General features: G+C 37.4%; 1 protein-coding gene and 2 long non-coding RNA genes across 3 annotated transcripts; all 3 read right to left on the bottom strand.

Annotated features, from left to right (window-relative positions):
- Window positions 1-352: 352 nt before the first annotated feature.
- LOC146915628 (uncharacterized) lies at window positions 353-5,349 on the bottom strand. The gene is made up of 7 exons (XM_085721400.1): window positions 5,323-5,349; window positions 4,402-5,280; window positions 4,006-4,347; window positions 3,753-3,954; window positions 3,475-3,644; window positions 1,057-1,312; window positions 353-408 (listed from the first exon to the last, which is right to left on the bottom strand). The coding sequence occupies exons 1-7, from the start codon at window positions 5,347-5,349 to the stop codon at window positions 353-355; spliced, it is 1,932 nt and encodes a 643-aa protein (XP_085577526.1).
- A 5,267-nt stretch (window positions 5,350-10,616) lies between these two features.
- LOC146915627 (uncharacterized) lies at window positions 10,617-14,334 on the bottom strand. The gene is made up of 2 exons (XR_015014685.1): window positions 12,712-14,334; window positions 10,617-10,946 (listed from the first exon to the last, which is right to left on the bottom strand). It is a non-coding gene; the product is annotated as an uncharacterized LOC146915627 (long non-coding RNA).
- A 5,299-nt stretch (window positions 14,335-19,633) lies between these two features.
- On the bottom strand, window positions 19,634-20,792 carry LOC146915626 (uncharacterized). Its single transcript, XR_015014684.1, has 2 exons — window positions 20,277-20,792; window positions 19,634-19,874 (listed from the first exon to the last, which is right to left on the bottom strand). It is a non-coding gene; the product is annotated as an uncharacterized LOC146915626 (long non-coding RNA).
- Between the last annotated feature and the right edge of the window lie 946 nt (window positions 20,793-21,738).

Below are 21,738 nucleotides of genomic sequence, written 5' to 3'. Positions count from 1 at the left end.
TTTCTTAAAGTTTTTTGAGGACCCACTTGGACTATTTTTATCATAACTCAAAATTTACAAATAATTTTCTAGTCACTCCAAATCCATTAGAAAGCTAACTCAATTATCTACAACTTTTATGTTTACACCTAAAGCTAATTCAAAACAGAAACGGGTGAAAAAGACGCAAGAAAGCGAAACAGGGGATGCTGTCAAATTGGAGTACGATTTGGAAAATCGGAGCACGATTTTCTGGGTCAAAATTAACATTTTCATTCGTAAATAATTGGAGCACGATTTGACAAAATCGGAGCACGATTTGGCACATGCTGTTACAATTTTTACACCATTTTTCACCCCAAAAACCCAACTTTCAATCACCCAAACCCCAAATTTGATAGGGAACATTGCCTATGATCATTCTAAGACCTGAACATCAATTCAACATAGCAATTCATGGGAAATTCATGAACTTTCGACAATTAAATTCATAATTCAAAGACTTAATTTCTCAAACAACAAAACTATGAACAACAACATAAGATTAACCCTAATCCCCAAAACTCACAACCTACAACTTCTGTCAAACCCAATTTTAGAAGAACATACTTAAGATTAGAGAATATGAATCCCACCCTTACCTTAGATTATTTTTCTAAATTCCAACGGCTGCGTTCATCGTTCTTAGGGTTCTCTCTCCGAGTTCTCCTCTTTTCTCCAAAACGTATGTGTTCTGATTTTCTAACTCTTACTGACTCTTAACCTATTTTATAATTACTCTTCTCCCCACAATTTACTTCCTCCCCTCTTACTTATTTATTTCTAATAATTATAAATTTCCCCCACATGCAATAATATTAACACATAATATCAATTATTAATATATCTACATTCCATCAAAATATATAAGTCACATAATATTATACTAAAATGCAATAAATCAATTAATTAATAAATATTAAAAGTAGGCGTTACACCCAACTTATAGAATTTTCATCCTCGAAAATTTACCTCAAGCAAACAACTCTGGATAAGATTCCAGCATCTTACTCTCTAGTTCCCACGTCAAGCTTTCACCAGTCGCTTTATCCCAAATGACTTTCACAAGAGGTATCTCTTTGCCTCTCAACTTCTTCACTTCACGACTTTCGATCCTCACTGGTAAGGTCTCAACCGTAAGGTTGTCTCTAACTTGCACATCATCTCTTTGGATAACATGAGATGGATCAGGAACATGCTTCCGAAGTTGCGACACATGAAACACATCATGCAAATTTGAAAGATACGGTGGTAAACCCACTCGGTAAGCCACCGTCCCAACTTTCTCTGATATCTGATACGGACCAATAAACTTCGGAGTTAACTTCTTTGACTTCAATGCACGACCAACTCCAGTCATGGGAGTAACTCTTAAGAACACATGATCTCCCTCTTGAAACTCAAGGTCTTTCCTACGCTTATCATGATAACTCTTTTGTCGACTCTGCGACACTTTCATCTTTTCCTGAATCATCTTTGCCTTCTCAGTAGTCTGTTGAACAATTTCTTGTCCTAAAACCACATTCTCACCTGATTCAAACCAACACAACGGAGTTCTGCATCTCCGACCATACAAAGCCTTGAAAGGTGCCATTCCAATACTAGAATGGTAACTGTTATTATACGTGAACTCTATCAACAGAAGATGACTATCACAAGTTCCTCCTTGCTCAAGTACACAAACTCTCAACAAGTCTTCCAACGACTGAATCGTTCTTTCCGACTGACCATCTGTCTGTGGATGATACGCCGCACTCAACCTCAACTTAGAACCTAAAGCCTCTTGCAAACTCTTCCAAAATCTAGAAGTAAATCTTGGATCTCTATCTGACACAATGCTCGAAGGAACACCATGCAGCTTCACAATGTCTCGAATATAAATCTCTGCCAACTGGGAAAACTAATATTAATCGGTATGAAGTGTGCCGACTTCGTCAATCTATCGACAATCACCAAAATCGCATCATTCCCCTTAGGAGTATTCGGCAAACTCGTCACAAAATCCATGGATATACTATCCCATTTCCATTCTGGCACATCTAACGGTGTCATCAACCCAGCAGGTTTCTGATGTTCTACCTTCGACTTCTGACAAATCAAACAAGAATACACAAATTGTGCCACGTCACGTTTCAATCCAGACCACGAAAATAACTTCTTCAAATCATGATACATGTTCGTAGCTCCCGGATGAATACACAAGCTACTTCTATGACTCTCTTCAAGAATCATCTTCTTCATCTCATCATTTTCTGGAATACAAATTCTACCTCGAAATCTCAAAACACCTTGATCATCGACCTTAAAGTCACTATCTTCGGTCTGATTACTAGCAACCAACAGATCTACAAACTTAACATCAACTTTCTGCGCTTCCTTGATACTTTTCAAGAAATCACTATCGATCTTCAGCATTCCTAACTTTACACTCTGTGGTGACAATTCACAAACTAAGCTCAAATCTCTAAACTGTTCCGGCAACTCATACTCTTTAGCCATCATAGCAGACATATGCAAAGTCTTCCTACTCAAGGCGTCTGCAACAACATTAGCTTTACCCGAATGATAATTCAAACCAAAGTCATAATCTTTCAATAATTCAAGCCACCTTCATTGTCTCATATTCAATTCCTTCTGATCAGACAAATACTTTAAGCTCTTATGATCACTAAACACTTCAAATCTCAAACCATACAAGTAATGTCTCCAAATCTTAAGCACAAACACAACTGCCGCTAATTCAAGATCATGAGTAGGATAATTTCTTTCGTGAATTCTCAACTGTCTTGATGCATAAGCAACCACTTTTCCATCTTGCATAAGCACACCACCTAAGCTCAACTTGGACGCATCACAATATACCACAAAAGGTTCTTTGGGCTTCGGCAAAATCAAAACTGGGGCCGTCGTCAACCGCTTCTTCAACTCATTAAAGTTGTTCTCACAATGAACATCTCATACAAAGGTTTTACCTTTACAAGTTAACTGCGTTAACGGAAGTGCCAACTTAGAAAATCCTTCTATAAACCTGCGGTAATAACCTGCCAATCCCAAAAAGCTTCTAATCTCTGTAACCGACTTAGGAGTCTCCCATCGTGATACCGCATTGACTTTAGACGGATCAACTGCAATACCACTACCAGAAATAACATGGTCAAGAAAGCTTACCTCTTTCAACCAGAATTCACACTTTGACAATTTAGCATACAACTTCTTCTCCTTCAGCACTTGCAAGACAATCTTCAAATGCTCAGCATGTTCTTCTTCAATCTTAGAATAAATCAAAATATCATTGATGAACAAAACCATGAAGCGATCCAAGTACGCATGAAAAATGCTATTCATATACTCCATAAACACACTAGGTGCATTTGTAACACTGAAAGGCATCGCCTTATATTCATAATGTCCATATCGCGTTCTAAAAGTCGTCTTCTGCATATCTTCATCTTTCACTTTAATCTGGTGATAACCCGATCTCAAGACAATCTTGCTAAACACACGTGCACCCACTAACTGATCCATCAAGTCATCAATTCTTGGAAGTGGATACCTATTCGTTATAGTTACTTTGTTCAACTTTCGATAGTCAATACACAACCTCATACAACCGTCTTTCTTCTTAACTAACAATACCGGCGCTCCCCAAGGTGAAACACTCGGTCTAACAAACTTCTTCTCAAGTAAATCTTCCAACTGTTTCTTCAACTCAGCTAACTCGGATGCCGACATACGGTAAGGTGTCATAGACACAGGCTTCGTTCCCGGAACAAGATCAATAGAAAATTTAACTTCTTTCTCCGGCGGCACATCAAGAATCTCATCAGGAAAAACTTCTGGAAAATCGCATACCACTCGTAGCTTATCAATCACTACCTGATTCTCAATAGAAAAGGTTGCCATTAAAGAAAACATGAAAATCCCATCGCATTCCAACTGCTTCAGCTGCTTAGTAGACAAAAACTTCGTTCCACTTTCTTCTTTGACAGACGAAAAGTATACCGACTTACTAAAACAATTAATGTGAACATGGTTGTACTCGAACCAGTTCATACCAAGGATTACATTCATTCCCCTCAAAGTTAAACAAACCAAATCAATTTCAAAATCTCGACCAAACATAGACAAAGGACATCTTAAACAAACAAGAGAAGTAGTCACCGAACCCTTAGCTGGAGTTTCGACAACCATCTCTCCATTCATATCAGACATAATAAGATTCAACTTAAAAGCACAATCAAAAGCAACAAAACAATGCGTAGCACCAGTATCAATAATAGCAACTAAAGGAGTATTATCAATGTAACAAGTACCTCTGATCAAACGATCCTCATTCTCCGTCTGAGTACCAGCCAAAGCAAAAACTCTCCCAGTGGTCTAAGCCTTCTTCGGTTTCTTGCATTGAGACCCAATATGACCTTCCTCATTGCAATTGAAGCACACAATATCCTCATGCTTACACTCTGTAAGTGTATGTCCCTTTTTGCCATAACGAAAGCACCGTTTTATATCTTTAGTAGAAGCATTACTCTTATGGCCTTTCTCACCACAAGAGAAACAAACAACCTCAGCAGCAACATCCTTCTTAGTCGGCCTCCTCTCATCATTAACTCTTTGCTTCCCTTTATCAGCAGGAGCACTGTAAGGCTTTGGGCGACTCTGCTGACTTTTACCTCTCTTCTCATTCATAATCTTGTAATGAGCCTTCGTGTCTTCCTCATAGATTCTACAACTACTCACTAACTCAGAAAAGTTACGGATCTTTTGGTAACCAATGGCCCGCTTAATATCAGCACGCAAACCATTCTCAAACTTGATACACTTAGAAAACTCAGCAGTCTCAGCAGTATAATGCAGATAAAACTTACCCAGCTCCACAAATTTTGCAGTATACTCTGTCACAGACATGTTATCTTGCTTCAGCTCTAAAAATTCAATCTTTTTCTTCCCGTGGACATCCTCCGGAAAGTATCTGTTTAGGAACTCCCTTCTAAACACAACCCAAGTAACAACAACACCATCTTGCTCTAAATTAGGTAGGAGACTCACCCACCAGTCATCAGCTTCCTCAGCTAGCATATGCGTACCAAAATGCACCTTCTGATCCTCCGTACATTGCATAACTCTAAACACTCTTTCAATCTCTTTGAGCCACGTCTGAGCTCCATCAGGGTCATACCTTCCTTTGAAAGTAGGGGGATGATTCTTCAGAAAAGTCTCCAACATCCTCACTTCTGCATTAGCACCAGCATTCGGATTAGGCTGTTGCCCCACAACTTGAGCCATAGCTTCCAACGGAGCAGCAATAGCAGCATCATTTCTTCCAGCCATTTCTTAGTTCTCTGCACAAAACACAACAATCAGAATAACATAATAACGGTATTCCAACTGTTAAACGACACAACTTGACTCAACTAATTGACCGAACGGACCGACCTGCTCTGATACCAATTGTAACACCCCGTTTTCCCAACATAAAAATTTCTTAAATAAAAATCAGAGTTTAACAACTTTAAACCGAATGCTACACTTCTTAAAATTCATAAATTGGATAAATAACAATTTATCCTTCAAAATCATTCATCATAAGTATTTCAAAACTTCGCAGCGGAATTAGTTCAGTCAACATAAAAAGTCTTGGCACGCAGGCCTCATCATAAAAGTCTCATAAAATCTTGTTTCATCATTTACTCATAAAAGTTCGTAAACAACACGTAAGAAATAGAAGTAAAGTCAAAGTCCAATCCCGTTACGCATCAGAGCACCTAGACACACGTGTGAGGAGTCCACTCACGACCGCCTCTAATCTTTATTACGTGCAAATTACCCACACGTGTGAGATTTCACAAACAACATATTAAGCATATAATTCATCAAAATACATTTAACAACATAAAACATTATAAACATCAACAACAATAATCATTTAACATAATATCATCATTCTCTCAAAAAAAACATCATATCATCATCATAAACAGCTCTTAATCAAACTCATAATCAAATTCATAGACAACTTCATAATCGACTCAACACTTGACTTGACAATGCAACTCTTAACATCTTAAATCATCTTAAATCATCTTAGACATGTCGATAATGCAAATGCATGCGGTACCAATACATGGCATCAAGCCCCCAACATATATGAGTGTAAATAGGCTCTTCAGGGCATCAAGCCCCCAACAAAAGTGAGTAAAAGCTCCAGGGCATCAAGCCCCCAACGTAATTTTCAGCAAAAGCTCCAGAGCATCAAGCCCCCATCTTTAATGAGTATGCAATGGACTTAACTTCCTACAACTTAGACAACATCATGAACATCTCTTATAATTCCATTAATATGGACAACTTCTTACATTTTTACAACTTAGACCGACATATGACATTAAATGGTCAACAGCAGTAAAACAACAACAAATGCAGCATATAACAATGCTTAATATCACAACATCATTGAGGAATGAATCGTATCAACATGAACATCATAATAATACTTATAAATCATTACTTCATTACTAATAATCTCAGTCATCTAAATCAGGCTTCTGGACATCTTTAATTATTCTAATCAACCTTCATTATTACTTCTAAGATAAACTCATAACTACACGTGCGAAAAGATCGTAAGGAAATGCAATTGGGGAGAATGGACTAGTTGCTCGCTGCGGCGAGTGGGATTGCTCTCTGCGGCGAGCGAAACATGCTCATTGGACCTCTGTAATGGCTTGCTCGCGATGGTGAGCTACTTTGCTCGCGGTGGTGAGCGATCTGGGTTTGCTCGCTATGGCGAGTAACATTGCTTGCGGTGGCGAGCGATGAACTTCATCGCTCGCGAGGCGAGTGTCGCTGCTCGCGGTGGCGAGCGATGAATGTCAGGCTCGGGTAGATTGCAGTTTTTCTCAATTTTTCACCTAATCTCATGGTTCTAACCTCAAAACAACATCTAATTATCACTCTATGGAATATCTAAGGTCTGTACACAAGTTTTGCATCAATTCAACGAAATTTCATGGTTCAATCATCAAAATCGTCCTCAAACCCTAATTCTCAATTCTCACAAAACTCTACCTAAATCATGCTAAATCTATTTTTCAGAATCATAGACTTAATAATATTGAAAGTTAGTCTCACCCTTACCTTAATAGATGAAAATCGCAGCTCTCTCTCTTTTCTCCTCTTCTCTTGACTTTTTCTCCCTTTTTCTCCAAAAACGTACGTTCTGTAAAACTTTTCTAAACCTAACTTCTCTTATTTATAACCCCTCATCTAATTTATCTTATTTCCTTTTTCTACCACAAAACTCTCTAAATTTATAAAATAACCCACAACTTAATATTTTATTTTATTTTCCAATCTTATTTTATTAAATAACAAAATAAGTCACAACATCTCATAACATCTCTAAAAATCATATAACTCACATAAATATTAAAAATCACATAAATCACATATAAATCAAATATCTCTCATAAATCACATAAATCATATAAATATATGTTAAAACTCATTAAAATAATTAAATAATTAAGATGGGAGTTACAATAGGAGTTCCTAGGTTGAAGTCTAGACGGGTAGGTCCTAGGTCATATAATGTAAACGAGGAGTTTGTTGAGAGCTATTGAATAAGGACTACACTAGTGGATTTCCTTCCTGGCTTGGTAGCCCCCAGACGTAGGTGTGTTGTGCCGAACTGGGTCAACAAACTCACTGTGTTCTTTACTTTCTTGTCATTTATTTTCTTGTTTTTATTTTTGTATTTCACGTGATGTTGGAACATTAAACGGAACACTGCAAACGTTAAAACATCTGACAGAACATTTAAAACAAGTACGCTAGAATTTCAATTGGCATTAGAGCAGGCACCCTGCCTGTTTTAGGGTGAGCTATAGGGAGTTCTATTCTAGCATCATGGACATGGAAGGTGGATTTGTAAACAGGCCCCCTCTGTTGGATGGCTCAAACTATGACTACTGGAAATCACGCATGAGTGCCTTTCTCAAATCTATTGACAGCAAAACCTGGAAGGCAGTTCTGAAAGGTTGGGAATATCCTGTGCAACTTGATGCTGATGGTAACAGGACTGATGTGTTAAAACCAGAAGAAGAATGGAGTGCTGCTGAAGATGAATTGGCTCTTGGAAACTCAAAGGAATTGAATGCTCTGTTTAATGGTGTAGACAAGAATATGTTCAGATTGATCAAACAATGCATTGTGGCTAAGGATGCATGGGAGATTCTCAAAACTGCACATGAAGGCACTACTAAGGTAAAAAGTGCTAAAATCCAACTCCTTACTACTAAATTTGAGAATCTAAAAATGTTAGAAGATTAGAGCATTCAGGACTACCACTTAAATATTCAAGACATTGCAAATTCTTTTGAGTCTCTTGGAGAGAAAATCTCTGATGAAAAACTTGTGAGGAATATTCTCAGATCTCTACCTAAGAGATTTGACATGAAGGTCACTGCTATTGAGGAAGCTCAGGATATATCTAGCTTGAAGGTTGATGAATTAGTAGGATCATTGCAAAACTTTGAAATAACTGTTAACAGCAAGACTGATAAAAAGGGGAAGGGTACTACCTTTACTTCTAGTGTGAATTCTGATGATGCACAAGGAAATTTTAAAGATGATGAAGACATGGCAGAGTCTCTGGCACTTCTTGCGAGACAGTTCAAGAAGATTTTCACAAGATTTGACAGAAGGTCCAGACTAAATGGGCAGAACATCCGACCCAACATTGACAGTCAACCTAGTAAAGAGAAGATGACAAGACCTGATGAAGTGGACTCTCTCTACAAAGGAGTACAATGTCATGAATGTGAAGGGTATGGTCACATCAGAACAGAATGTGCCACTTTTCTAAAGAAACAGAAGAAAAGTTTGGCTGTGTCTTGGTCAGATGGGGATGACTCAGATGATGAGGTGAAAGTTGAATCTGCAAATCATGTCTTTGCCCTAGCTGGTAGAATTATGTCTGACACTGAGTCTTGTGAGGGAGAAATGTCTTATATGATGAGCTTGATATATCCTACTATGACCTGATGGCCAAAAACAGTGAATTAACCCAAAAACTTGAAGAGCAAGCAAGAGAGATTGCATAACTACAGGATGAAAAGTTTGATAATCTGGCTCATATCTCAGAACTCAACGATGAACTGTCAAGGTTGAATCTTCAGATGAAAGAACATACTTGAATGAAGACAGCAGAGTCAATGTTCAAACATTCTGAAGAACATCAGACTAAGAAGAAATCATAGTTGTGGGTATGTGATCACTGTAGAGAGAAGGGACACGTCAGACCTTACTGCTTCAAGCTGAAATGTGAGTTCAAGCATTTTCAACAGAAACTATCCAAGAATGGATGGAACCACAGAAACACCAGGACTGGTCTGATTGCTCATACATCCCTCAGAGCATCATCGAAAGAAGACTGGTATTTTGATAGTGGCTGTTCAAGACATATGACTGGTGTTGAAACTTATCTGGAAGATGATAGACCTTATGTTACCAGTTATGTTACGTTTGGTGATGGAGCTAAAGGAAAGATAGTAGGAATTGGAAACCTGATAAAACATGGGTAACCAAGACTTGATGATGTGTTGCTAGTTAGAGGATTAACTGCAAATTTAATTAGCATTAGCCAACTGTGTGATCTAGGACTGAGAGTAAACTTCACCAAACCAGAATGTCAGATCTCAGATGAGAAAGGAGAAGTTCTTATGAGAGGCACAAGATCCAAAGACAACTGCTACCTATGAGTATCTCAAGAAGAATCATTCATCTCAACATGCCTTTTAAGCAAAGAGAAAGAGATCAATATGTGGCATCAATGGTTGGGACATTTGCATCTGAAAGGAATGAAGAAGGCCTTGTCATCAAAAGCTATCAGAGGTCTACCAGATCGTAAGATTGTTGATGGAAGCATATGTGGTGAATGTCAGATTGGCAAACAAACAAGGATGTCTCATCCAAGGTTGGAACATCAAGCAACCTCTAAAGTTCTTGAACTTCTGCACATGGATCTGATAGGGCCTATGCAAGTTGAAAGCATTGGTGGAAAAATGTATGTTCTTGTAGTAGTTGATGATTTCTCTAGATTCACTTGGGTAAACTTTATTAGAGAAAAATCAGACACCTTTGATGTGTTTAAAGAGTTGTGTACACAATTGCAAAGAGAAAAGGGTTGTGGCATTGTTAGAATTAGGAGTGATCATGGAACTGAATTTGAAAACTCTAGATTTGATGAATATTGTACAGAAGAGGGAATCAAACATGAATTCTCATCTCCTATAACTCCTCAGCAAAATGGTGTTGTTAAGAGAAAAAATAGGACTCTTCAAGAATCAGCAAGAGTCTTGCTTCATGCTAAACACTTACCTTATCGTTTCTGGGCTGAAGCTATGAACACAGCTTGTCATATCCACAACAGGGTGACACTAAGAACTGGTACCACAACAACTCTTTATGAGCTTTGGAAGGGAAGAAAACCTACTGTTAAATATTTCCATGTGTTTGGTAGCAAATGCTATATTTTGTCTACCCATCTAAAATCTTTTAATATAAATTGGATGAACCCACTTAAAAAGTCTCAAAAGGGATAAAAAAAATCAGTATCATGCATTACTAAATTGAGCAAGCTCATCCAAAATCATTATCCATCTTGTATTTGTAACACCCATACTAGACGTATCTAGAAAGTCTAGCATGTGCATTAGTTTAGTACTGGATACATTAAAAATTTACAACATAAAAACTTCGAATGAATATAATATACAACAAAAGCGTTCGTACAATAATATTACAACTCAGCTTTTCTAAAGAATAATAAATGCATCCCTTAAAATCCACATCATCCAGCAGCGGGTACGAACGAACTCTTGTCGCAACATCCTTTCAGCTACTAGCTTGCTAAACCATCCTGATATCTGAAACAAATAAGGATTGGGATGAGACATAATGTCTCAGTGAGTTCCACCTAACCCTAGGCTATAGGCAACCTCGGGGGAAACCTACGGTCACCAAGTGTCTACAATACAACCTGACGGTTGATTATACGTGTGTGGGGACTTGCTTTCTTAGACTGTTGTGCATACTAGGGCCGTCATAAAATCTTAACTTGTTATAGGCTTCTCATCTTACCCGTGTCATGGCGGTTAAGGGAAAACTAAAACCGCAATGCCAAGATACTATCTATACATCAAGGCCTTCACTTGCTAAAGTCATGACACAACTCTAAACCGGACGATTAGGGAAACCTATGATCGTCTTCGGTATATCTTTCTTTACTCGCTTACTTGCTTACTTGATTAATTGTATCTATCTTAATCTTGCCACAAAAGTGACTCTTTCTAGTTTGCTAGTTCTTGACTATCTTCTTACTTTATCTTATCTAATTCTTGACAGTCTATGTCAAGGCTCTATGACATAACACATAAACATATGATGAAAATGCATAGTCAGCTTCATTGATTATGTTAGCGTGTAACAAACAACTTATCTGAGTTCATTTTACGGATTAGTTCCGAGTGGAGTAACCCCGGAAGTTAATCCCTTACTACCGGTGAAAATGCTTTGCAATAGCGCACCGGACTCCCTTAGTGAACGTGCGGGTCCCTTACGGCTTACCCCGTTCCCCTTGGAGAACCTTTTATATCCAACCTTGGAAGGAATATAAAAGACACGACACCTTAACTTAGTGAAATGCGGCTCCCTTTCGGCTTAACCATTCCCCTTGGGGAACCCCTTGAACCCAACCTTGGAAGGAATTCAAGAGACATAACACTCTTATTATAATCTTAGTCTTATGCATATATGTAGGTTAAACCTAATCATACTATCTCTTTTACCTCGGATCCTTAAACGATCCTGCTAGAGGTAAACTTAAGCTTTGCTTATCTTACTTTGTGAATGGATACGAAATCGATTCACATCATGCCATACTCGTATGGTTCTTTCTTCTTAATAAGATAATACTCTTAATATGTCTATGCGAAGAACTTAACTTCGCGTCTTATCATTCTAGGAATCTTGCTAGTTCTCGACAACTATGTCGAGGCTCTAGTTCTTTCCCTTGCTTAGAGATTAACTTGCTACCCGATTCATATCTTGTTTCTATCGTATGCCATGCCTTACTAACATGCTTAATACTTGCCTCATATCATAAGAATCATGCTTTCTTTGATCATCATTTAGGACCTTGGGTTGAGGGGTTTACGTTCGTAAAAAGACACCACGGAGAAAACCGCATCGCCAAGCCCCATGCCTGCCTAAAGCGAGCAAAACAATGAGATTCTCACTGTCTTACTCGCCTAGGCGAGTGATTTCACTGGGGAGGCGAGTGGTTACTCGCCGTGGCGAGTTGGGGGCGAGCAGGACCCCCCATTCGCAGGTCTAGCTCGCCGTGGCGAGTAATAGCTCGCCGTGGCGAGTTAGGACAGTCCAGAACACTTAAAAATGGTATTTTTGACCCAAAAACCTCAAACCAAGTGTCTCTAAGTGTTATATGACCCTTAGGATCATTAGAAACCTGTAAAACATAAACTCAGCAAGTATTCACAAGACAAGCAAGCATGGCATACAATTGGGGTAACTAAACTTATACTTAAACCCTAGAATTATCATGTTATTCGTATTCATTTAACATGGCATAACATAATCCCAAAGGGTAGGATAGCTATCTATGGAACTCACCTAAACAAAATCTTGAAGCATCAACAAGTTCCCAAGCAAAACCCTAGCTTTGTCCCACTTGCTTCCTTTAATCAAACCATCCAATTTTTTGTTGTTTTTCTTGGACACTAAGACACCATAATCTTTGCTTGATCATGAAGAAGCCATAACTTGATTCATCTTGAACTTACCAAGTACAAACCCTAACTTTGATCCTCTAGTTTTCTTGTGCTCATGATTTCATAAAAGAAACCTTGCTCTACTTGAATCAACCAAGGAACCATTGAATAAACAAACCCTAGCCTCATGGATTTTCCCTTGGTGAAGAGAAGAAGAATTGTGAGATCACCCAAGTTTCTAGTTGTTCTTAAGAGAGAGGAAGAAGAAGAAAACCATGATAAAAGATCCATCTCTAAACCTAGAATCCAAGAAGAAAGAAGTTTAGAAGCTTGAAGGAGGTTGGGAGAAGAAGGAATGGCGTGGGTGAAGAGAAGAGAGAAGGAAGAGAAAAGCTTATGCCAACTTAGAGAGAGAAAGAGAATTGGAAATGAGATATTTTTGGGATAAAATCAATTAAATATCCTTCCCTCGCGAAATTACCAAAATGCCCTTGCCTTTAAGCGTGTTAAAAGCGACACTGATACTTACTCCGTAATAAGCTGATATTACATAATAAATATTCTCCATTAACTTTCTTTCAAAATACGTTCTCTGGGACGATCGACTGATACAGTTCAGACACTGACAGGCGGGATGTTACATTTCTACCCCCCTTAAAAAAAATTTCGTCCTCGAAATTTAGAAACCATCTATCAATCGTCGCAACTGCGGCCTGCCTTCTCTAACTTTAGTTATATGAGGCCTGCTAATACTCACTTCACAGAGTTCGAAGCATATTTTCCTCATCAAAATACGTAACACATCCTCTTTCTTATTCTCATAAACGAATATGATTTCCTCAATCCTAATATCTTTCTCAAAATCATAGAACCATCTTAGAACCTTGTGTCCAAAACACACTTTTGCTGCATGTGGACTAGTTGTCTCTATTCCATATCTCATCTTCTTAGCATAACCATTCACGTAAGTAACCTTTTACTAACTAAAACACTCAGGATTTGCCTTTATACTGGGGTCCTACCGGAATCCAGGTTTGCCCTGCAGTGCTTTCTGGCATCTGAAATATCTTATCATGCATACATCTTACTATGCATACATGATCTTTCTTACCGCATCTTGCGATTTATATTTCTTGCTTATGTTACTTATCTTGATGATTACACAAAACTCTTAACTCTTCTAAGCTCTTCAAAAACCTTTCTAACTTGACATAAAGAAGCGAAAACCATTATGTCGATTCTCTTGATAATCTAATCACCAAATCTATGGTTTACTCACTTTAAACTTTCTGCTAAGTCCATTTGCAATTGCATTGAACACTTTTAGTACAAAACCGTGCATCCCGTATGATATTGATATCACACGAGCATTGCCATCTCCTCTTTAAACTTTATCCTCCTATTACTTGCACATTTCCGAATACCGCTTCTTGTTAATTAATAACGATACTCAATCTAGTACTTTACTTCAAGAAATTTCTAAACTTTGGTACATAGATTCTTGGAACGAACATTTACTTGAATAAAGAAAATCTCATTTTGAAACCAAGTTTATACTGATACCTCAGAACCACAGGACGAGTCTCTAAGTTTTTATTAAAAAGGTTTACAACTCGTCCCAAACTTGTCTATATTAAGTTGGTCCTGAAGTCGGTACGTCTTAGGTGAGTTTGCTCATTTATGGCGCACTCCCTTGGTTTCATCAATGTTTAATATAATACTTTTAAAACAATTTCGTTCACAAATTCCTTAATACCAATCTTAATTTTGAGAAAACTACAACCATAGCTTATCGCTATTCTAGAAAGTATCGTTATCATTTAACAAGTTTGGTATAGGAGGGTATGTTCTTCATCTTGTAAAACTCATAAACCTTATTCCATTATAATAGCACATGCTCTTCTACATATTCAACAACATCATTTAGACAACCCGACTACTTCATCTGTGGTATCTCGAGTCTTCTTTGTCTTACTTAAGCGAAGATACTTCCTTTATACTTCTACTTTAATCAACACTGACTGTGTGAGTATCAACACTTACTTTACACATCGAGAACTTCCTGTTCATCTCATAGTACTTCTTATTAAAACTTATATTACTTTCCCAAACTTTCTTCACGAAGATTCTTATAACCAAAGTTCCATGTTCCATGGTCACCGTTCACAACTTTACCAATTAATTTCCGCGGCGCTACTCTGATTTCCACCGGTTGGCTTTGACTAGTTCTCTAATCCGTTGAGACGAGTAATCTTCACACTCCTTCTATCATTGAATAATATCTTCGTGAACTCTTCTCAAAACTTTCCATGGTAAACTCATCTTGCACTTGAACATATATGCCTTATACATCTATCACGGTGTGTTCGTATTTTCCTCTTACTACGTTTTGCTTAATCGTATCTATGCTTGCTCGTTGACTTTTCTTTCAAAGAAAACTTTGTAAATTAGCACATGGGTTATTGACGCTGATGCTCTTCCGCTATATACTTTTATAAAATATAATGAATCTAAGCCCAGTTGTTACTCTAAATTCACAGGACGAGTTGACAACACATACGTACCATCAAATCTTAGTCCTAGTGAGTTTAGTATACTCTACGCAAGTCGTAACAACCGATACCTGAAAAATTTCTTTTTGATTTCAAAATGTCAACTTCAATCACCCATACGCATATATCTTTCTAAAATCTCTTAAACTTTATGATTCAACATCCTAACGAGCTTTAGCAAATTAATTAAGCAAAACATAAGTTCGAGGGATACTCACAACTCCACAAAATCCGAGAACCTTGTGACTTCGTACAACTCTTCACCTCTTTAACTTCTTTACTTCCGTGCCCTCCATTCTAATTATCAGAACCTCTAAACTCTTGATCTGAACTCTTTCTCGACTCTTGACATATTAACTTCCAAAGTTACCTTAACCGCATCGATTTCCGTTAATAGTTGCTCATGCCTTTTCCTATGAAAATCTTAGGATACGATGTGCATTTGTCACTCGATGTCATAAATGATTTTCGTCACATAAAAGATTACTGCGAAGATATCTCCCCAATAGTCATTGCAAACCATAGGAACGAATTGGTAGAAAACGAAAAGTTTCGTTCTCGGCTTGCTATTGGTGAGCTTCTTCGACTCTATTTTCAGAAACATTCTTTATGTAAAGTTTTTATTCTCAAGTAACCAATGCACATCATTCATTCCTATCATTGTAAAATATCAAACCTCATAACTTATCTAAATTAAAATAAATACACGGCAACCATTAACCTATTTCAATACAGTTCTCATCTCGTCAGAATCAACGGCTTAGTCCTGACGACATAAACTTTCGCTTAAATCCTTAACTTCTTCTACTACTAGTAACTTGCCTTGCTACGTTGCGAATTAATGCACTTTCAGAACACTAGAACCTTGTCCACTCTGAGTGTTCAAATCCATAACTTCATTCACATAATGATATCCCTGGGAGCTTATTAATTCCATCAACATCAACTTCTTTCTAACTTATAACCTTGCGCTTACGTTCCGGAATACAATTCCTTACTATACAATAAATCTGTTCCAACAACAAATCTTACTGAAGCTTCAGATCATACTTAGACATTTCCAAACTCTTTACTCACGGGTATACGATGCATCTACAACATCTTACCCAACGCTGTCGGAACGTCCCTTATTAACATTACCTTACATTCCCGAAAAATTCACCTTTCTACTACTTAGTTCACCGGCCACTTTTTGGCACAATCGAACTTCTTACTAATACTCCTTCCGAGTTCTTACTTCTGTTCTCACACTTTCCAGTGCATCTCCATCTTATGCTTCGTTCCTCCAGGGTCCTATTCAGCTCTCAGGCATCCATTCTAATCGTCGAATGCTAAATTGAGTTGATCAGGCTCAATTAACAACGACAACTAGAACATTTACCCGGAACCCAATGGTCCCACTACCTTTGTTGTAACTTAATGACCCAAGGCACGGTCTGAATCGACCTGCTCTGATACCAAATGTAACACCCATACTAGACGTATCTAGAAAGTCTAGCATGTGCATTAGTTTAGTACTGGATACATTAAAAATTTACAACATAAAAACTTCGAATGAATATAATATACAACAAAAGCGTTCGTACAATAATATTACAACTCAGCTTTTCTAAAGAATAATAAATGCATCCCTTAAAATCCACATCATCCAGCAGCGGGTACGAACGAACTCTTGTCGCAACATCCTTTTAGCTACTAGCTTGCTAAACCATCCTGATATCTGAAACAAATAAGGATTGGGATGAGACATAATGTCTCAGTGAGTTCCACCTAACCCTAGGCTATAGGCAACCTCGGGGGAAACCTACGGTCACCAAGTGTCTACAATACAACCTGACGGTTGATTATACGTGTGTGGGGACTTGCTTTCTTAGACGGTTGTGCATACTAGGGCCGTCATAAAATCTTAACTTGTTATAGGCTTCTCATCTTACCCGTGTCATGGCGGTTAAGGGAAAACTAAAACCGCAATGCCAAGATACTATCTATACATCAAGGCCTTCACTTGCTAAAGTCATGACACAACTCTAAACCGGACGATTAGGGAAACCTATGATCGTCTTCAGTATATCTTTCTTTACTCGCTTACTTGCTTACTTGATTAATTGTATCTATCTTAATCTTGCCACAAAAGTGACTCTTTCTAGTTTGCTAGTTCTTGACTATCTTCTTACTTTATCTTATCTAATTCTTGACAGTCTATGTCAAGGCTCTATGACATAACACATAAACATATGATGAAAATGCATAGTCAGCTTCATTGATTATGTTAGCGTGTAACAAACAACTTATCTGAGTTCATTTTACGGATTAGTTCCGAGTGGAGTAACCCCGGAAGTTAATCCCTTACTACCGGTGAAAATGCTTTGCAATAGCGCACCGGACTCCCTTAGTGAACGTGCGGGTCCCTTACGGCTTACCCCGTTCCCCTTGGAGAACCTTTTATATCCAACCTTGGAAGGAATATAAAAGACACGACACCTTAACTTAGTGAAATGCGGCTCCCTTTCGGCTTAACCATTCCCCTTGGGGAACCCCTTGAACCCAACCTTGGAAGGAATTCAAGAGACATAACACTCTTATTATAATCTTAGTCTTATGCATATATGTAGGTTAAACCTAATCATACTATCTCTTTTACCTCGGATCCTTAAACGATCCTGCTAGAGGTAAACTTAAGCTTTGCTTATCTTACTTTGTGAATGGATACGAAATCGATTCACATCATGCCATACTCGTATGGTTCTTTCTTCTTAATAAGATAATACTCTTAATATGTCTATGCGAAGAACTTAACTTCGCGTCTTATCATTCTAGGAATCTTGCTAGTTCTCGACAACTATGTCGAGGCTCTAGTTCTTTCCCTTGCTTAGAGATTAACTTGCTACCCGATTCATATCTTGTTTCTATCGTATGCCATGCCTTACTAACATGCTTAATACTTGCCTCATATCATAAGAATCATGCTTTCTTTGATCATCATTTAGGACCTTGGGTTGAGGGGTTTACGTTCGTAAAAAGACACCACGGAGAAAACCGCATCACCAAGCCCCATGCCTGCCTAAAGCGAGCAAAACAATGAGATTCTCACTGTCTTACTCGCCTAGGCGAGTGATTTCACTGGGGAGGCGAGTGGTTACTCGCCGTGGCGAGTTGGGGGCGAGCAGGACCCCCCATTCGCAGGTCTAGCTCGCCGTGGCGAGTAATAGCTCGCCGTGGCGAGTTAGGACAGTCCAGAACACTTAAAAATGGTATTTTTGACCCAAAAACCTCAAACCAAGTGTCTCTAAGTGTTATATGACCCTTAGGATCATTAGAAACCTGTAAAACATAAACTCAGCAAGTATTCACAAGACAAGCAAGCATGGCATACAATTGGGGTAACTAAACTTATACTTAAACCCTAGAATTATCATGTTATTCGTATTCATTTAACATGGCATAACATAATCCCAAAGGGTAGGATAGCTATCTATGGAACTCACCTAAACAAAATCTTGAAGCATCAACAAGTTCCCAAGCAAAACCCTAGCTTTGTCCCACTTGCTTCCTTTAATCAAACCATCCAATTTTTTGTTGTTTTTCTTGGACACTAAGACACCATAATCTTTGCTTGATCATGAAGAAGCCATAACTTGATTCATCTTGAACTTACCAAGTACAAACCCTAACTTTGATCCTCTAGTTTTCTTGTGCTCATGATTTCATAAAAGAAACCTTGCTCTACTTGAATCAACCAAGGAACCATTGAATAGACAAACCCTAGCCTCATGGATTTTCCCTTGGTGAAGAGAAGAAGAATTGTGAGATCACCCAAGTTTCTAGTTGTTCTTAAGAGAGAGGAAGAAGAAGAAAACCATGATAAAAGATCCATCTCTAAACCTAGAATCCAAGAAGAAAGAAGTTTAGAAGCTTGAAGGAGGTTGGGAGAAGAAGGAATGGCGTGGGTGAAGAGAAGAGAGAAGGAAGAGAAAAGCTTATGCCAACTTAGAGAGAGAAAGAGAATTGGAAATGAGATATTTTTAGGATAAAATCAATTAAATATCCTTCCCTCGCGAAATTACCAAAATGCCCTTGCCTTTAAACGTGTTAAAAGCGACACTGATACTTACTCCGTAATAAGCTGATATTACATAATAAATATTCTCCATTAACTTTCTTTCAAAATACGTTCTCTGGGACGATCGACTGATACAGTTCAGACACTGACAGGCGGGATGTTACAGTATTGCATCTACAACGTTTGTACATACACATAATTAAGACAAAAAATTCTCAAATCTCAAATTCATTAGTTTTGCACAAAATATTGAAAACCGTCCAACTGTCAAAATTCTAATTTCAATCTAATCATTTCATTCATTACATATCAATTCACAACTAGAAGAAATGAATTCACTACCTTTAGAACCTAGAATTTGTTATCAACGACCTTCAATTTTTCCTCCTTGCCAATAACCTCACTATTGCCCAAAGCATCAACAGAACCAATTGTAATAATCATTACCTAAACCTGTACAAAAAGAAAACATGTTTTAGATTCTACTTATATTTTGTGAGTAGAACAATTGATGCGTCTAATCTATAAATTCGGTTCATCTGTCGCCATTCACACACACTTGTCAGCCACTACTGCTAAAAAAGAGTCATTTCACATTCAAGTAAAATTAACACTTAACATAACCTAACTAACATAGATTCTTTCTTTGGTTACCATGCACAAATTGATATCATTTTAATAGCCTTGAATAATAGGCGGTGGACTTTCAAGGTATGAAGAAATGCAACACATTATTAAAAATTGAATAGATTCATAGTCTCCATTATTAGCAATACCGTAACAATAATTATTATAAATATGCAATAAGTTATGATATATGGATTATCTCATTGAAGAAGAAGATAAAAAACTTACCTTAAACTACTTGTTAAAAGTGCATGTACAATTGCCTTGTCAAAATGAACCTTAGCCTCCTCCTGGTATGAGATTAAAAATGCCTATTTAATGTTGGTATTAGAACACTTTTCCTAGCGCAAGAGAGACTTAGATCTGCCCCTCCAAGTAATTGCAGCTTTTTATTTAATTATAGATCATTCAAAGGCTGAAACTTATTCATGTATGAACATGAAAAGTAAAGAGTATCTGAAACATCAAAATTTGTGATCAAATTGAGCTAAGGGTTGTGTTCAAATTGCCATTTACAATCCATTCAAGCAACCATTTACCACTTTGCTTCAGAAAACTTGGGAATCCTATAAGCTTAACATGAGGTACAATTATAACATATATGTCTAACATGCATGGCACACATACATATATGAAAACGGCCTTAAAAATGGGCATAAACCTACAAAAAGAGGATCAAGATGATATGAAAACAACAGATTCCATAGAAAGAACTCAATCTTCAAATAGATATTACCTTCAATTCTTTTTTATCTCATCGCGAGAACGAAGACAATGCCTTGTATATCTCCTTGTGAGAACGAAACCAATGCCAATTGGCAAAAATTCCATCGAAACATAACAAGAAATGCCTACAAGATATGAAAGAATTACAAATAAAAATGGAACCATTGCTAAAAATCTCCATAGCATATCAGAAAGGATAACTCATATATTGAGCATTATAACAGCAACTTACCTCAAAAAATATTGAAAGAAACATGCAGGGCAAGTTTCTCAAATTTACCGAAAATTGTAACATTGGGGCTAATGCACGAGGTAAGGATTTCTTCTTGAAGTCATTCCCTTAACCACTACATATAAAAGGCAAGTAGTCAATATTTGCAATTTTCAAAAACCATTAGATAAAATGATCCTTCAACAGACTAATGTATTATCAATTATTAAAGCAAGACTTTCTAATAATGCAACACTGTAAACCTTTAGAATGTAACATTGTGTTAAAACATACGCAAGTAAGGATCAACTACTTTATAAGATAATCTTTCAACAGACCAATGCATTATCATTTATCAAAGCAAGCTTTGCAACATACTAATGTTGCTAATTCTTTTAGCATGATCTACTATGTTCATCATTCAGCAGGACATTTTCAAAGCTGATAGAATAAGAATTAATATCTGATAGAATAAGAATTAATATGGTTCAACCATTCATTCACTCTAATCTTGCTCACCAATTTTAAGTCTCAGGATGCATCTACTCTTTCAAAACAAGCAACTACAAAAAAAATCAATAACAATCATCATTCAAATCACACAATAAAATATGAATCATCGTAAATGTAAGTTTGTTTAAATTATGAATCATCGTTTGAATTATCAAATAAAAAAAATAAATATGATTCATGGTTCTAACCTTGCACTAACAGAGACTCATCCTAAAAGGAAAATAGCACTAAAGTAGATTT

The sequence above is a fragment of the Medicago sativa genome, chromosome 6 (genome assembly GCF_051527215.1).
Source record: "Medicago sativa cultivar Bolivia chromosome 6, Bolivia_mono, whole genome shotgun sequence".
NCBI classification, from domain to species: domain Eukaryota; kingdom Viridiplantae; phylum Streptophyta; class Magnoliopsida; order Fabales; family Fabaceae; genus Medicago; species Medicago sativa.
Note: the sequence above shows the minus strand (reverse complement) of the source record. Positions and strands in the feature narration are given on the sequence as shown.